This window comes from Pituophis catenifer, unplaced genomic scaffold, assembly GCF_029215685.1.
Source record: "Pituophis catenifer annectens isolate HBS135680 unplaced genomic scaffold, rPitCat1.0.hap2 SCAF_2, whole genome shotgun sequence".
Taxonomy (NCBI): Eukaryota; Metazoa; Chordata; class Lepidosauria; order Squamata; family Colubridae; genus Pituophis; species Pituophis catenifer.
In genome coordinates this window covers 217,307,292-217,320,896 of record NW_027256882.1, presented here as the reverse complement: position 1 = coordinate 217,320,896, position 13,605 = coordinate 217,307,292, and the positions used below count along the sequence as shown (strand labels likewise).

Here is a 13,605-nt window from a genome sequence, read left to right as displayed (position 1 = left end):
TTGGGACATTTCAAAATATGAACAAAAAAGATAGGATTAAGTAATGAAATGAAAATGGGAATTAATATTGAAGAAATTAATATTTTACTGAAATCTTTATTCCTAATAATAATCTTTTTATTGACTTCTTTATATCTTGGGGATATTTAATTTACTTCCATTGTTTAAAATGTACTATTATAGATAACTTATTAAGCTATTGGAAGCACAACTTCCTTTTCCACAAAATGTTTTATTTAATAGATTGTACTGATTGGGAAGTAAAACAGAAAATAATTTTAAAGAAAAGTCCAGGCATGATTAAAGCTCCTAATATTACTAAGTTTTAAGGTAATTAAAATAAGACCTGTATTCTATTGGTTTTCAAACATTTTGGGACTGTATCCACTTTCATCTACAGCATTCAATAATAGGGCAAGTAAAGTATCACATTAATTTTCTTTTTAGTATTCATACTTGAAAGCAGCTCTAGAAGTTATGAAAATTCTCTGGCATACCGCACATCTGAGGCACTGCACTAGTATATGCCAGAAAGACGATAGCAAGATAAGCTTTTATTACACAAGGGAAAACCTGCTTGTAAGACATTGGATCTGTAGACTTTGAATAAACTCACTGAACTTATTTGGATTTTTAAAATGTAAATATGATTATAAATACAATTACAATTACTTAAAACTATTTCTATTTCTATATTTCCAACAAAAGTAATTCCTGTGGCAAATAGAAATATATACAGGATATATGCTTATGAAAGCACGGAGTATGCCCAGAGTTTTCTTATTTGCTGATTCATGTATATCAGTACGCCAAAGTATTTTTGTATATCATATCTGCACAGCAAACACAAAGTCCTAACAGAGCAGCCTGACATGAAACTATGTTTAATAAACTTAACAGTATGAAGATACAGCATTATGTATTTTTCCCCTCTTTTCCAATAAAGCAGGATTTAACATAGAGACAAAGGCAGAGTGTTCCTTTATCATTCCTTCTCTTATCTCTTTTTTAAATTTGTTTCTATCATGGCTGTCATAAAGAAAATGTGTGTTTCTATGTATATGTATATACCGTGTTTCCCCTGTCTTATATTTTTTTGAACCCTGAAATAGCGCTTGGCCTTACTGTCATGCGCTCAAAAGCCCGATTGGGCTTATTATCAGGGGATGTCTTATTTTGGGGAAAACAGGATATATGATGATGATGTGTGTGTGTGTGTGTGTGTGTGTGTGTGTGTGTGTGTATCAGGGATTAAATGCTACCGGTTCGCTCCGGTTCGGGAGAACCGGTAGTGATAAAAACTACCAATTCAGGTGAACCGGTAGTAAAAAAAATGCTACTGGTTCAGGCGAACCAGCAGTTTAAAAAGCTACCAGTTCCTCTGAACTAGTATTTCCGACGATCAGCTGTGCAGTGGGATTTAGCTTTGCTAAAGAGCAGGAAATCCTGCTTTCTAGCAAAGCTAAATCGCGCACCACAGCTGATCCCCCCCTCGCTGTTCTACTTACTTTCCCAAGCCTCCTTTTGGCACACACTGTGCATGCTTTTGCAGAGTACGCTTTGGTGTGCACTGTGCATGCACACGCAGAGTGCATTTGGCGCGCAGTATGCATGCACGGCCAGTGAATCAGTAGCAAACCGGTTCGGATTTCATCACTGGTGTGTGTGTGTGTATATATATAGTAGTTTTGTGTTCCCTTTAGTTGTTTGAGCAGTGTATAAACTACTGTATGTAACGAACAAAGTATTTAATAAGGCTATTTCATTCATTCAGATCTTGGATGTCTTCTGCTTGTGTTCCCTTTATTTTTTTGAGCAGTATATTATTGTTATGAATTTTCTGTGAAACCAACAATATATTTTAATTGAAAATTAAAATTTCAGTTGGAAGTGTTGTGCTCATTACTGAATATAGAATTCATATTAAGCAGGCATCTCATTCCAGCAAGCATCAAACAACTGCCAGAACTGACATATTTCTGATAGCCAAAGGCAATTCTTGTTATCTAATACCTAAAGTTCCAAGTTCCAATATTACAATTTTGAGAAATTTGCATATATTCACTTCTCCTTAGGCTGGTTTTTCTCTTTATCTTAGCAGATATACTCATTTCTGTCTTTCAGTGCTTGGATAACTACAGTGCTGCAACAGCGCAAAGTAGTTGTCCAGCCTTTCCCAACTGTTCTACTGACTAGAATGATATCAATCACAGGATTCACTGATTGGGCTTATTATCAGGGGATGCCTTATTCTGGGAGAAACAGGGTAATAACAACAAAGATATCTAAACTTGATCTGCAGTGGAGGATTTCCGTATAGTAATAACTCACCCTATTCAATGTATTTCATCACTTTATTTTAACAACAACATGGCTCATGGCTTCAAACCCAAAAATCTCTCTCACGTAACTGTTAGATTTTGAAATAGCAGAGGCAATTAAAAACAGATACTCCATCTTTCCCTATTCATTTCAAGGATGTAGTCCTATATTACAAAAACAGAAATATTACAAATTGAAAAACTTCCCATTTCTAAATTTCAGCTTTTAATGTATGAATTTATCTTGTTCATAAATGTGCTTCCATCACTCACTAATCCTCATCAAGCTTATGAACGGAATTATAACTAAGAATATAAGCATGTTTTCAAAACTGTGAAAGCCAATATAAAGTATTATATTATAAAGCAGTGGAGACAGCTCAAATTAATTATTAAAATGAAATGGAAAGAGATGAATATACCTTGGTTAATCAGTCTTGAAGTAACATTGTGATTCAATATCATCTTGAACATAAAAATGCAAGCAGGGCAGCCCAGTAAATATGGTATATATATATATATTTATATGCCGCCCTTCTCCGGAGACTCAGGGCGGCTTACAATGCGTTAAGCAATAGCCTTCATACTTTTGTATATTTTATACAAAGTCAGCTTATTGCCCCCACAGTCTGGGTCCTCATTTTACCTACCTTAGAAAGGATGGAAGGCTGAGTCAACCTTGAGCCTGGTGAGATTTGAACTTGCAGTAATTGCAGGCAGCTGATGTTAATAATAGTGCTTTAATCTGCTGCACCACCAGGGCTCTTATTGACCCTGCTTGCATATATATCTCCTCTATTGACTTTGCATAGCACAGTACAGCACAGCACAAGATAGATAGATAGATAGATAGATAGATAGATAGATAGATAGATAGATAGATAGACAGACAGACAGACAGACAGACAGACAGACAGACAAATAAACAAATAAATAAGCTCAAGCAAGTCAGTCCTACTCAAAAAGCATAAATATTTATTTCCTGGCAACCACTGAAAAAGCCTGCATTTGTTGACTTCCTATTTGATTAATAAAGAACAATCATGAATCAATTCCCTGGAATAAACTAATTACCAAAATCATCTGTAAAATGAAACTACGCATTTTATCTAATGATACAAATGGAATCCATTCAATATACATATATATGCATACATGGATGATAAATAAGATTTTTTAAAAATTAGGTAAACAAATGAAAGCCTGTAATCGGACAACAAAATAAGAATAAACACAAACTCTTACTTCTGATTTTGAAGACACATTCTCCTCCATATCAGAATCATTAGGGTCCACAATATCATCGAAAGGTGGCAATGTATTTTTCTTTTTCTCCAGGGGCTCACTTTCCATTTTAACTTTCCCAATTTTAAACTGAGATTTATCTTTTGTCTGTTTTTTCTCCACACTGGAGCAGGTAAGTATCAGTGGGGGAGCATTAGAAAAACTTTTAAATAAAGCCTCAGATCCACTTTTCTTCTTCTTTTTGGCTGCAAAGTCCTCAGAATCCAGACCAGGAGGCCTTTTGGAGGCAGCCTTCTTTTCTTGTTGCTGTCCACCACTTATGGTCAGTATGTTATTTTCTGATTTTGGCTCCTTTGACATAGGTTTGGGCTCTTTGAAGGCCATCTTAGGAACAATTTTTTCATCCTTTAGTGGTTTGTTTTCTTTGGGTTTTTTAGAGGATTCTTTGGAAGATTTGTTGTGTTCCCTGGAAGGTTCTTTGAAGGCACTTTTATGTTCTTTTGAGTCTTTTGAAGATTTTTCCTTGTGCTCCTTTGATAATTTATGGGGCTTTGAAAAACTGTTACTACTACTGCTGCTGCTACTAGTGTTTATACTCTTGCTCAGCTCCTGCAACAATGGAAAGTAAAAAGTTAACACTTTGCTCTTGTCTTCTGTGTTTCAGAAACACCTACCATAAGTTGCTGCTCTGCAAACTTTACTTACATTAATAGATTAATGTATAAATTTACATTATATATCAATAACAAACTTGCAATTGTTGTCTACCATATACAGTCTAATGGACTATTTCTTTGCTTAAATCACAACAAATAAAATTTCAATGTACTGTGTACAGGTAATCCTTGATTTACAACCATAATCAAGCCCAAAATTTCTCTTGCTAAGATGTTAAGTGAATTCTGCTCCATTTTACTACCACACTTGGTAAGTGAATCACTGCAGTTGTTAAGCTGGTAACACAGTGGTTAAGTGACTCTGGCTTCCCTATTGACTTTGCTTGTCAGAAGGTCACAAAAGGTGATCACATAACCCCGGGACACTGCAATCATCAGAAATATGAATTAGTTGCCAAGCAGTCAAATTTTGATCACATGACCATGGGGATCCTGCAATGATCGTAAATGTGAAAAATGGTCATAAGTCACTTTTTTCAGTGCTTTGTAACTCTGAACAGTGAGCAGCATGATGGTCTAATGATGAAGACGCTCACCTTGGAAGATTGAGAATTGAATCCTAGTTACCAATAGAGTTTTCTGCCGGTTAGGGGACAAAGAAAAAATCGGGCCAGTAAACTCTCAGCTCCATCCACTCACCCCAAACTACACTGAATTAAGGGATTACAGGGTCGTAAAAAGGGAGTTTTATTGTAACTTTGAACAGTTGCTAAATGAATGGTTGCAAGTTGAGGACAGTCATGATTTACATATTTTGTGAAGAGGTATCAAGACATTTTTGTGAGATGCTACAGGTATTCCACGGTACATTAAAGACTTTTAAAATTGTTTACACGTGAAAGCATCTGCTGAGTAGTAAATGATTAAATACTATGAGGATGGTTATTCTCTATTCTGAGCAAAACATTTAAAAATTTGTTAAGAATATTCATTGTTGCTTTATATGAAACACTATTATCATGTAAGAGTATTAACCATGCTGAGATAAAACAGAATTCACAACTTGGTAAAAGTGAGTAAGCAGGATGGAATTACTAAAAAAGTAATGAAATATGCCGGTATGGCCCTGATAATCTATGAAACTATGATTTTGGAACAAGCCTAAGTTTTAATTTAGATAATTTTTAACCAAGGGGTGTCCAATTTAGCAACTAAGACTATGCTGGCTGGGGAATTCTAGGAGTTGAAGTCCATAGGTCTTAAAATTGCCAAAGTTGGACACCCATGCTCTAACCAAAACATTTTTAGAAATTTATACAGGACCTTGGAGAGTTCCTGCCTATCGATGTAGAAAAGCTTTTCCCAACCTGAAGCTCTCCAGATGTTGAAACTTCTGCTCCTAAAATTCCCAGCTAAACTGGAAAAGGCCAAAGTTAACAAAACTGAATTGAATCACATAAAATGTATTCATAGTTTCATCTTGGAAAACTAATAAAATCACATGCAGCTTGGTAGTTTCTGTGTTGTGAGTTCATGTAATTTTGAAATAGAATTTTCTAATGCTGAAATTAAAACTTTAGGATGAAACAGCATCACTACCATAGAATTAGCAACAGATCTCTGAAAAAAAAGGGAAATATATCGAAACATAATAACCTATTTTGGTTTGGCATAGCTATGATTTATAGCTAAGAACATTGCTCAAAGCAAGCCTGTGTAAATTCAATCAATATATAGCTTCCAGTGGTTACATTTAAACCTGGATGTATGGCCACAATAGGGATTGGAATTTCATTCACTAACTAATGTGTTGTTAAGTGAGTCGTCATGTGAGTGGACCTGATTTCACAACCTTTTTTCCAGTTATTAAGCCAAACTACATGTTGTTAAGAGAATCATGCAATCTTTAAGGAAATCTGGCTTTCCCAATTGATTTTGCTTGTTGGAAGCCATCTGGGAAGATTACAAATTGCAATCATGTGACTGCAAGAAAATGCAACCATTGTAAATGCAAGCCAGTTGCCAAGTGACCAAATTACGATCATTTGACCACAGGGATGGTGCGATGATTATATTTTCAAGGATGGGTTGTAAGTCATTTTTTCCCCAGACCATTGTAACTTTGAAGTGTTGTCAAACAAATGGTCATAAGTCAAGGACTATCTGTAAATATATTTACTTATAATTTAGCTTAATCAAGAACTTGCTTCCACCTAAAGTTGCAGAACGTTCCACCCTCAGTTTGACATGCAGTGACTACAACCTCATCTTTAAAGTTCAACAGCTGAAGTGTATCTTATGGTAGACTGTAGAAGAAAAATTACACTTAAATGAAAACAGAAGAATAGAAGTGTGGGTAGAGTAAGAAAACAATTCTTATAAAATAATTTAGTGAGTCAAAAAACTCCATGTTAGATTTAATTATGCATAATTTACACTTATAATACCAAGCTGCACATTTGGTATTGCAAAAAGCACCATTCAGCAGGCTTAGTTGAACCAGTTTAGAAATGATAATTAATGTTTATAAAATACACTTCCTTCCATTATGACCAATTCTCGAAATCTTGCAAATGGGTCAGAAAAAGCAGTAAACCATGAGGAGAAAATTGTAACCTGTTTCATAATTGTGCAGGACAAAAAATATGTTTTGCATATGAAAAGAAGATTAGATTTTGTTTCCAATCCAGAACAAACGATCATATTCTGGAAGATCTGCCAAACCATTTTGGCTGGCCATAGTTCAACAAAACAGATGCTTTGGTTTTCACTGTTCCGGAGAGATCCTTGCGAGATGAGTAGAGCATGGAAGAGCATGTTGTCCCTCTTTCCTCTCTACAGCTCACAGAGTGGCATATCTTACTTGCCTACCCGGTTCTGATCTTCCCTGTACTTCACCTTCCCTCCCTAACAGTTGCCGTGACTGCCATGAACATATTCCACTAATATGCCCATCAGTGATATCTGGAAGCCATTTCTATCATCACCGCAAGGTAACCATAAGACTATTGTTAAACGGCATGATGTAATTCTTATCTCCTATTTCAATACTCAAAATCTGAAATTAAAATTCTGAATTATATTAAGCAATAATACAATGATTAGTGATAAGAGCTTGACAACCTTTGTGGTCTTTATAAATTTTGTGTTGACCATGAATTGTCTTCTGTTGCACTGTAATTTTCTCACTAACTTGAATTCTTAGCAATTTTGAAAAATATTTAAAATTGTAAATTCAATTAAAGTATTTGCATGCACAAAAACATACTTCCTCCCTCCTTTCCCCTTCATATTTCTCCTCAAATATTTCTCTTGCATAGCTATACTTGAGAGATTGATATAAATATGTAAATATATCCCACTCCCATATAAACCTAGATGCTAAATCAGTAGGAATGAAAAATAGGACATCCTTGTTTTTTATATGTGTTAGCACCTCAGTTGCAGAATTATCTTGGAACAATTTTATTTCACTTAGCTTTTAGTGATTTTGTTTTTTTAAGTACACACAAATACACTATGATTATGAAAAGTCTTCAAAAGAGATATTTTGTATTTTAAGGGACTATGCATATAGTAACATGAACTGAATCATTAAAGAGCTGGTCATGACTATTTCTGAAACTCTCCCAGGTGCTCCAAGCATAGGTATTTCATTTTAATGTTTTATATGCACTCTCTCATAATAATAATAATAGCAAGGTCTACTTTTTCTCAATCTGAGCAAACTGAGTGACTTGGCCAAGACTCTGGTTAGATTCACATACCGTGTTAAGCCAGTGAAAACCCAAGCAAGCTAAATATAGCTTAATAAATATTGAACCAGTCACTATTTCATAATGCAATCCTCTTCATAGGATTATTCTTGCAATAAAATGGGAGTATGGGAATTACTGGGTATGCCACCTAAGGAAAGCGAAGATAAAAGGCAACAAATAACTAGAAGTATTCTTAGAACTGAAATATAAAATTCTTATAAATAAATGTGAACACAGACTTTCTTTCTAAAAGCTTATCTTCTGTGAATTAAAAACATGTGGAAATGCTCCTATAACAACAACCGTATTTTTCGGACTCTAAGACGCAATGGAGTATAGGATGCACCTAGATTTCAAAGAGGAAAACAGGAAAAAATAGTTTTTGGCCTCTGCGTGTCCAGTTTTTGCCCTCCCTGGCCCTCAGGAGTACTCTGCAGGCCTCCCAAACCCTCTTTTGGCAAAAACGGGATGTGCAGGGGGTTTGGGGAGGCCAAAAACAGGACTGTATTCGGTCTATAAGACGCACATACATTTCCACCCACTTTTTGGAGGGGGGGGGAATGCGTCTTATAGTCCAAAAAATATGGTATCCTTCATGTCCCAAGTATTGGAACTAAGAAAGAGATCTGGATTTTAAGAAGTAACTCCCCATAATTTATTTATTTATTTATTTATTTGATTTGATTTCTATACCGCCCTACTCCCGAAGGACTCAGGGCGGTGCACAGCCAAACAATAAAACACATACATACAAAATTTAAAAGTAGAATTAAAATCAAATTAAATAGTTTTGGCCCAGACAAATTAAAACCCCGAACTATTTAAAACCAATTTTAAAATTTGAATATATAAAATATTAAAAGATATTAAAAATTAAAAATCTTTTATAAAAGAGGGAGAAAATTAGGCCAGGCCTGCCTGGTGAAATAATAAGGTCTTTAGAGCGCGGCGGAAGGTGCGCAGATCCGGGACCCTCCGTATCTCCGGGGGGAGCTCGTTCCAGATAGTAGGTGCCCCCACAGAGAAGCCTCTCCCCCTGGGGGCCGCCAGTCGGCATTGTTTGGCCGACGACACCCGGAGGCACCCCTCTCTATGGGAGCGTACTGGCCGGTGGGAGGCTATTAGGTAGTAGGCAGTCCCGCAAGTACCCAGGTCCTGAGCCATGGAGCGCTTTAAAGGTGGTAACCAAAACCTTGAAGCGCACCTGGAAGACCACCGGGAGCCAGTGCAGCTCGCGCAGGAGGGGTGTTACGTGGGAACGCCATGTCGCTCCCATTACCACCCGCACGGCCGCATTCTGCGCCAGTTGGAGCCTCCGGATGCTCCCATGTAGAGAGTGTTACAATAGTCCAGGCGGGAGGTGACAAGGGAATGAGTGACCGTGCGTAACGAGTCCCGATCCAGAAAGGGGCGCAACTGGCGGATCAGGCGAACCTGATGAAAAATCCTCCCGGTCACGGCCGTCAAGTGCTCTTCTAAAGACAGCCGTGAATCCAGGAGGATGCCCAAGTTGCGCGCCCTCTCCGTGGGGGCCAATGATTCGCCCCCAATAGTCAGTGATGGCACCAACTGACTATATCGGGACGTCGGAAACCACAGCCATTCGGTCTTGGATGGTCTTGGATGGTCTTGGATGGGTTGAGCCTGAGCCTATTCCTCCCCATCCAGATCTGCACGGCCTCCAGGCACCATAATGAGTTAGTTAAAAGTTGATCACCGACTCTAGAAGCCAAGAAATGTTTTGTGTGGTCTTAATTACTTAAGAAATGATAAAATGTACTTTCTGGAAAACAAAATAATGATCCAGGACTTTAGTCTGGGTAATTTTCTGAATATCTGTGTGTGACAGGCATTATCTCCACCTCTGGCTAGTATTACCAGTATTCTTGACAATGTGCTAATGTAATCAAGAGAAGAGTTCACCTCTAAATGGTTCAATCAAATAAGGTTGGTGCTTTTTAAATAATAATATTTCTTTTCAGATTCCCCAGCAATGTCATTATCCTTCCAGGAATATTTCTCTGTTTTGGTGTGCTAAAGCCAATCAAAGTTTGCTCCAGCCTTTGTTTCTTTTGTTGCTAATCTATAACTACAACATCTACACTGGCAATTACTGAAGGGAGTATGCATCTTTTTACCTTCTTAGTCAAGCAGAAAAGAATGCCCCAGAGCTCCAAAGTTATGATCTTTTCTCCCAACCTTTTAAAGAAAAGCTAGAGAGAGGCTATAAGCCAAGAGGGAGAAGTTGCAAACCACTGCTTTCACAGATATTGTGATGGTTCCAGTAAGAAAAGATTCTTGGAGACTACTGATCAATATTTTCCTCTCATACAGCCTTAAGGTAAAGGTTTCCACAGTCCAGTTGAGTCTGACTCTAGAGGCGGTGCTCATCTCCGTTTCTTAGCCAAGGGAGCCAATGTTGTCTGAAGACATTTCTGTGGTCATGTGACTAGCATGACTATATGCCATGACGCATAGAACGCTGTTACCTATTTATTTACTTGCATTTTCATGATTTCAAACTGCTAGGCGGGCAGGAGCTGGAGCAAGTAATGGGAACTCATGTGGCACTCGCATCTTGAACCTGGGCTGTCAGCCTTCCAGCTGACAAGCTCAGTGTCTGTTGAGCCATTGCACCCCTTATATTGACTTAGCCACCCCTTAGTTCAAAGGTCTAAGCTGTTGTATGTTTGCATGAAGGAGGTGGTGGAAAAAACTAAAGAAAGTTTCTATTTCTAGAGGGGAATTTCCTCTCCAAATTAGTGCCACCGCTACTTTCACATTGGATTTTTGTGGTACTTTTTTTTCTGTGAAAGACTATTTAGCAGCAGGAGGCAAACATTCACAGTTTATCTTAGATCTTTCCAACACTTTTTAAGATTCATTTCACAACTGTATATTAGCTTGCAAATCTATCTCCCTGCCACACACTTTCCCAAACAAATCCTGCTCCCTATATTTTCCTGAGACACCAAAGTACCACGTGTATTTGGACTTAATTTAAACTGCATTTAAGTCATTATTTTAAAGATTTGAACTGAGTTATTACTCCCCTACCCCAATTAAAATTATTTGAATTTGTGGTAGGATGTGGTTACATGGTCGAATACTCAAAGATTCTGTAGGTTTTATTTAGGTATCGACATAAACTTTTAAGTTTGAAAAGACTTTTAAATCTGTGGTAACTTCATTTAATTCACAAGCACATAGTTTTGAACATTTAAATAGCCTTTGGTTAATACATATTAGGGTGTGGCCTAAAACTGAACCATAGCAACATAGGAATCACTTCTATTTGGACAGTGGGAACTTCCTTTGCATTCCTCTTTCTTGCAACCAAAACATGTGATAAATCCAGACCGGATTTGGGGACTGATAAATACAAAGGATCAAGAGAATATAGTCCTACCATAACATGTGATTTGCTGATGAAACTTCCAATAGGTTTATATCCCTAATCAATACATGTTTTATTTCTACTAATTTGTTTCTCAACAGGCTGTGTCAACTCTAGAATTCAGGTGTCAGGACAAAAAGTGGGTAATTGTATGAAGTACATTTAAATTTGAATAGCAAAATAAATAAGGGTAATGCATATATTTATAAAAATTTCAGGAATTTAGTTTAATTTAGAGTTAAATATAAAAAATTTAACTCTAAATATTCAGATTATGTCTATTTTTTAATTGTTATGGGTTTGCTGAAAAGGTTGAAGCATTTAACTAATTAATTCTTGGCTTATTGATCATTCAACATTCAAAACAGCTGCTCAAAACATATTCCAATTTCTAACCATAGGCAACATCTTACCTTTGGCCCATGAGATGATTTTTTCTTCACTTCAGAAAAAGACAGGGAATTAGTGGGAAGATTAGGGAGATGAAGACTTTGCCCTGAAGCAACTGATGTTCCATCTGACATAACCATGATCTACAGTGATGAAGTAATAAAAATATTAGAAACGTTTATAAAATAAGATGGAATATAAAGTGAGGATTGTGGAGGTAGACGATTAAATATCTTAGATAAACTGACAATTATGATTTCTTCTGTGGGTTGTACGACAACTATTTTATTAATGTCACATGGCTGTCACCAGAATAGAAATGACAGATTGAAGCAATGAAAATATCTTCAACAGTGGCTTTAGAAGCTCATAAAAATTAATATAGTATATAAAGAAATAACATGAATAAAAATTATAAGCTTGATGAATTCATTCTGGAGGTGTTTCCCTTACACCACAGGTAGCAATGTTTGAAGGGTTAGGGGTTGCAATTCAGCCTCCCAAACTTTTGAAAAGCTGCATAAACTTAAGCGTTCTGGTAATGTTCTGAGAAGGAGCAGAACTGTTTTGTATGCATATGTGTGGATTTATCTCAATTTTAAGGAGAAATGGGTCAGAGAATCTTTAGGGAAGCAAGACACTCCTATTTTCATCCTTAGATCCTCTCAAAACGAGGACATTGGAGAGATTTATAGGACTGGAAGCAGTTTTCTAGATTCCTTCCACTTCCATACCAATACTTAACCACAGTGGAGCCAGGCCAAAATAGGCTAGGAAAAGAATGATAAATAGGACTGTTTGGGGAATGAAGTGATTTGCTTTCTGGTAAGGGCATTTATATTCATTTTCACATAATCAGTTTTCTGTGTATACCAATGCTTTCTGCTCCATTGATTTTATTTTTTTAAAAAAAAGCATCCGAAAAAAACAGAATAGCCTAAATTCATCTATTTTGCCACCACATTTAGACAATACATATATTTTACATGGTTTATGCACCTATGCAGGCTGTCTTTGGAATGTTCATATTATGTATTCAATGAAGTCAGATGTACCATCTGTTGAATCACTTAAGATTCTGAGACCAACCTAGACAGCCCAGAGTTCACTTGAAACCAAGTTCCCTAGGAGGGAAATTGTTTGAATTCAAAAATGATCAAATGAAAAACTGCAGTTCCAGGTAAATAATCATTCTTTTTGTTGGGAATAGAAATAAGCATTAAAACATATCAATCAAAACTTTATTATGGTCAAATACCAGAGGAGAATGGAGTACAAAGGATTTAAAAGCATAAAAGATACATCAGGATTTTTAAAAAATTACAGTAAAAAGCTTTAAAAAATCATGAAATTCTAAAAGGAATCTTTTAAAAAGATCTAAAAAGGGGGGATAGGAACAATAGATAGGCATAGAGAAGAATGGCAATTTAAATCTATTACAATACAAATCATTCTAGAATAATGAAGTAGATGCTCATTAAAACTGGCTTATGCCACAGGTTATCTTCTGATGGATTTTCAGTGCTGCCATGTAGAACCTGGCAACACTGTGTGTTATCAGGGCTGGTGTCTCAAAGCAGCAGGGAGAAGTAAAATTGTCCTATGCTCCCTGGATCTTTACACAATAATGGTGAGACGAGGCTAAGACAAATGTCTCTGTAGTATAAACAATGGAGAAGAACATGTTCTGTTGTTTCTGCATGTCCAGAGTTACAGATACACTGTCTCACCAGGTAGGGGGCCTTCCTGTATCAGGATAGTTCAATTGAGGGGAGGGCATGACATCATGCCAGAGTAAAGGCACTCCAGCAATTAGGTACTTCAAGTTAAATGGGGGGGGAGAGTACCTGTTGGGTTCACTAGCAATAAAACTTGGA

At 36.7% G+C, this 13,605-nt stretch overlaps 1 protein-coding gene across 1 annotated transcript in view; it reads right to left on the bottom strand.

Annotated features, from left to right (window-relative positions):
• Positions 1-13,605, bottom strand: part of MLLT3 (MLLT3 super elongation complex subunit) — a 127,707-nt gene that overhangs the window by 31,915 nt on the left and 82,187 nt on the right. The window contains exons 5-6 of the mRNA XM_070935534.1: positions 11,752-11,871; positions 3,567-4,175 (exon numbers count right to left, since the gene is read on the bottom strand). Of these exons, the coding sequence (XP_070791635.1) occupies positions 3,567-4,175; positions 11,752-11,871 (729 nt within the window). The remainder of the gene's footprint in view (positions 1-3,566; positions 4,176-11,751; positions 11,872-13,605) is intronic.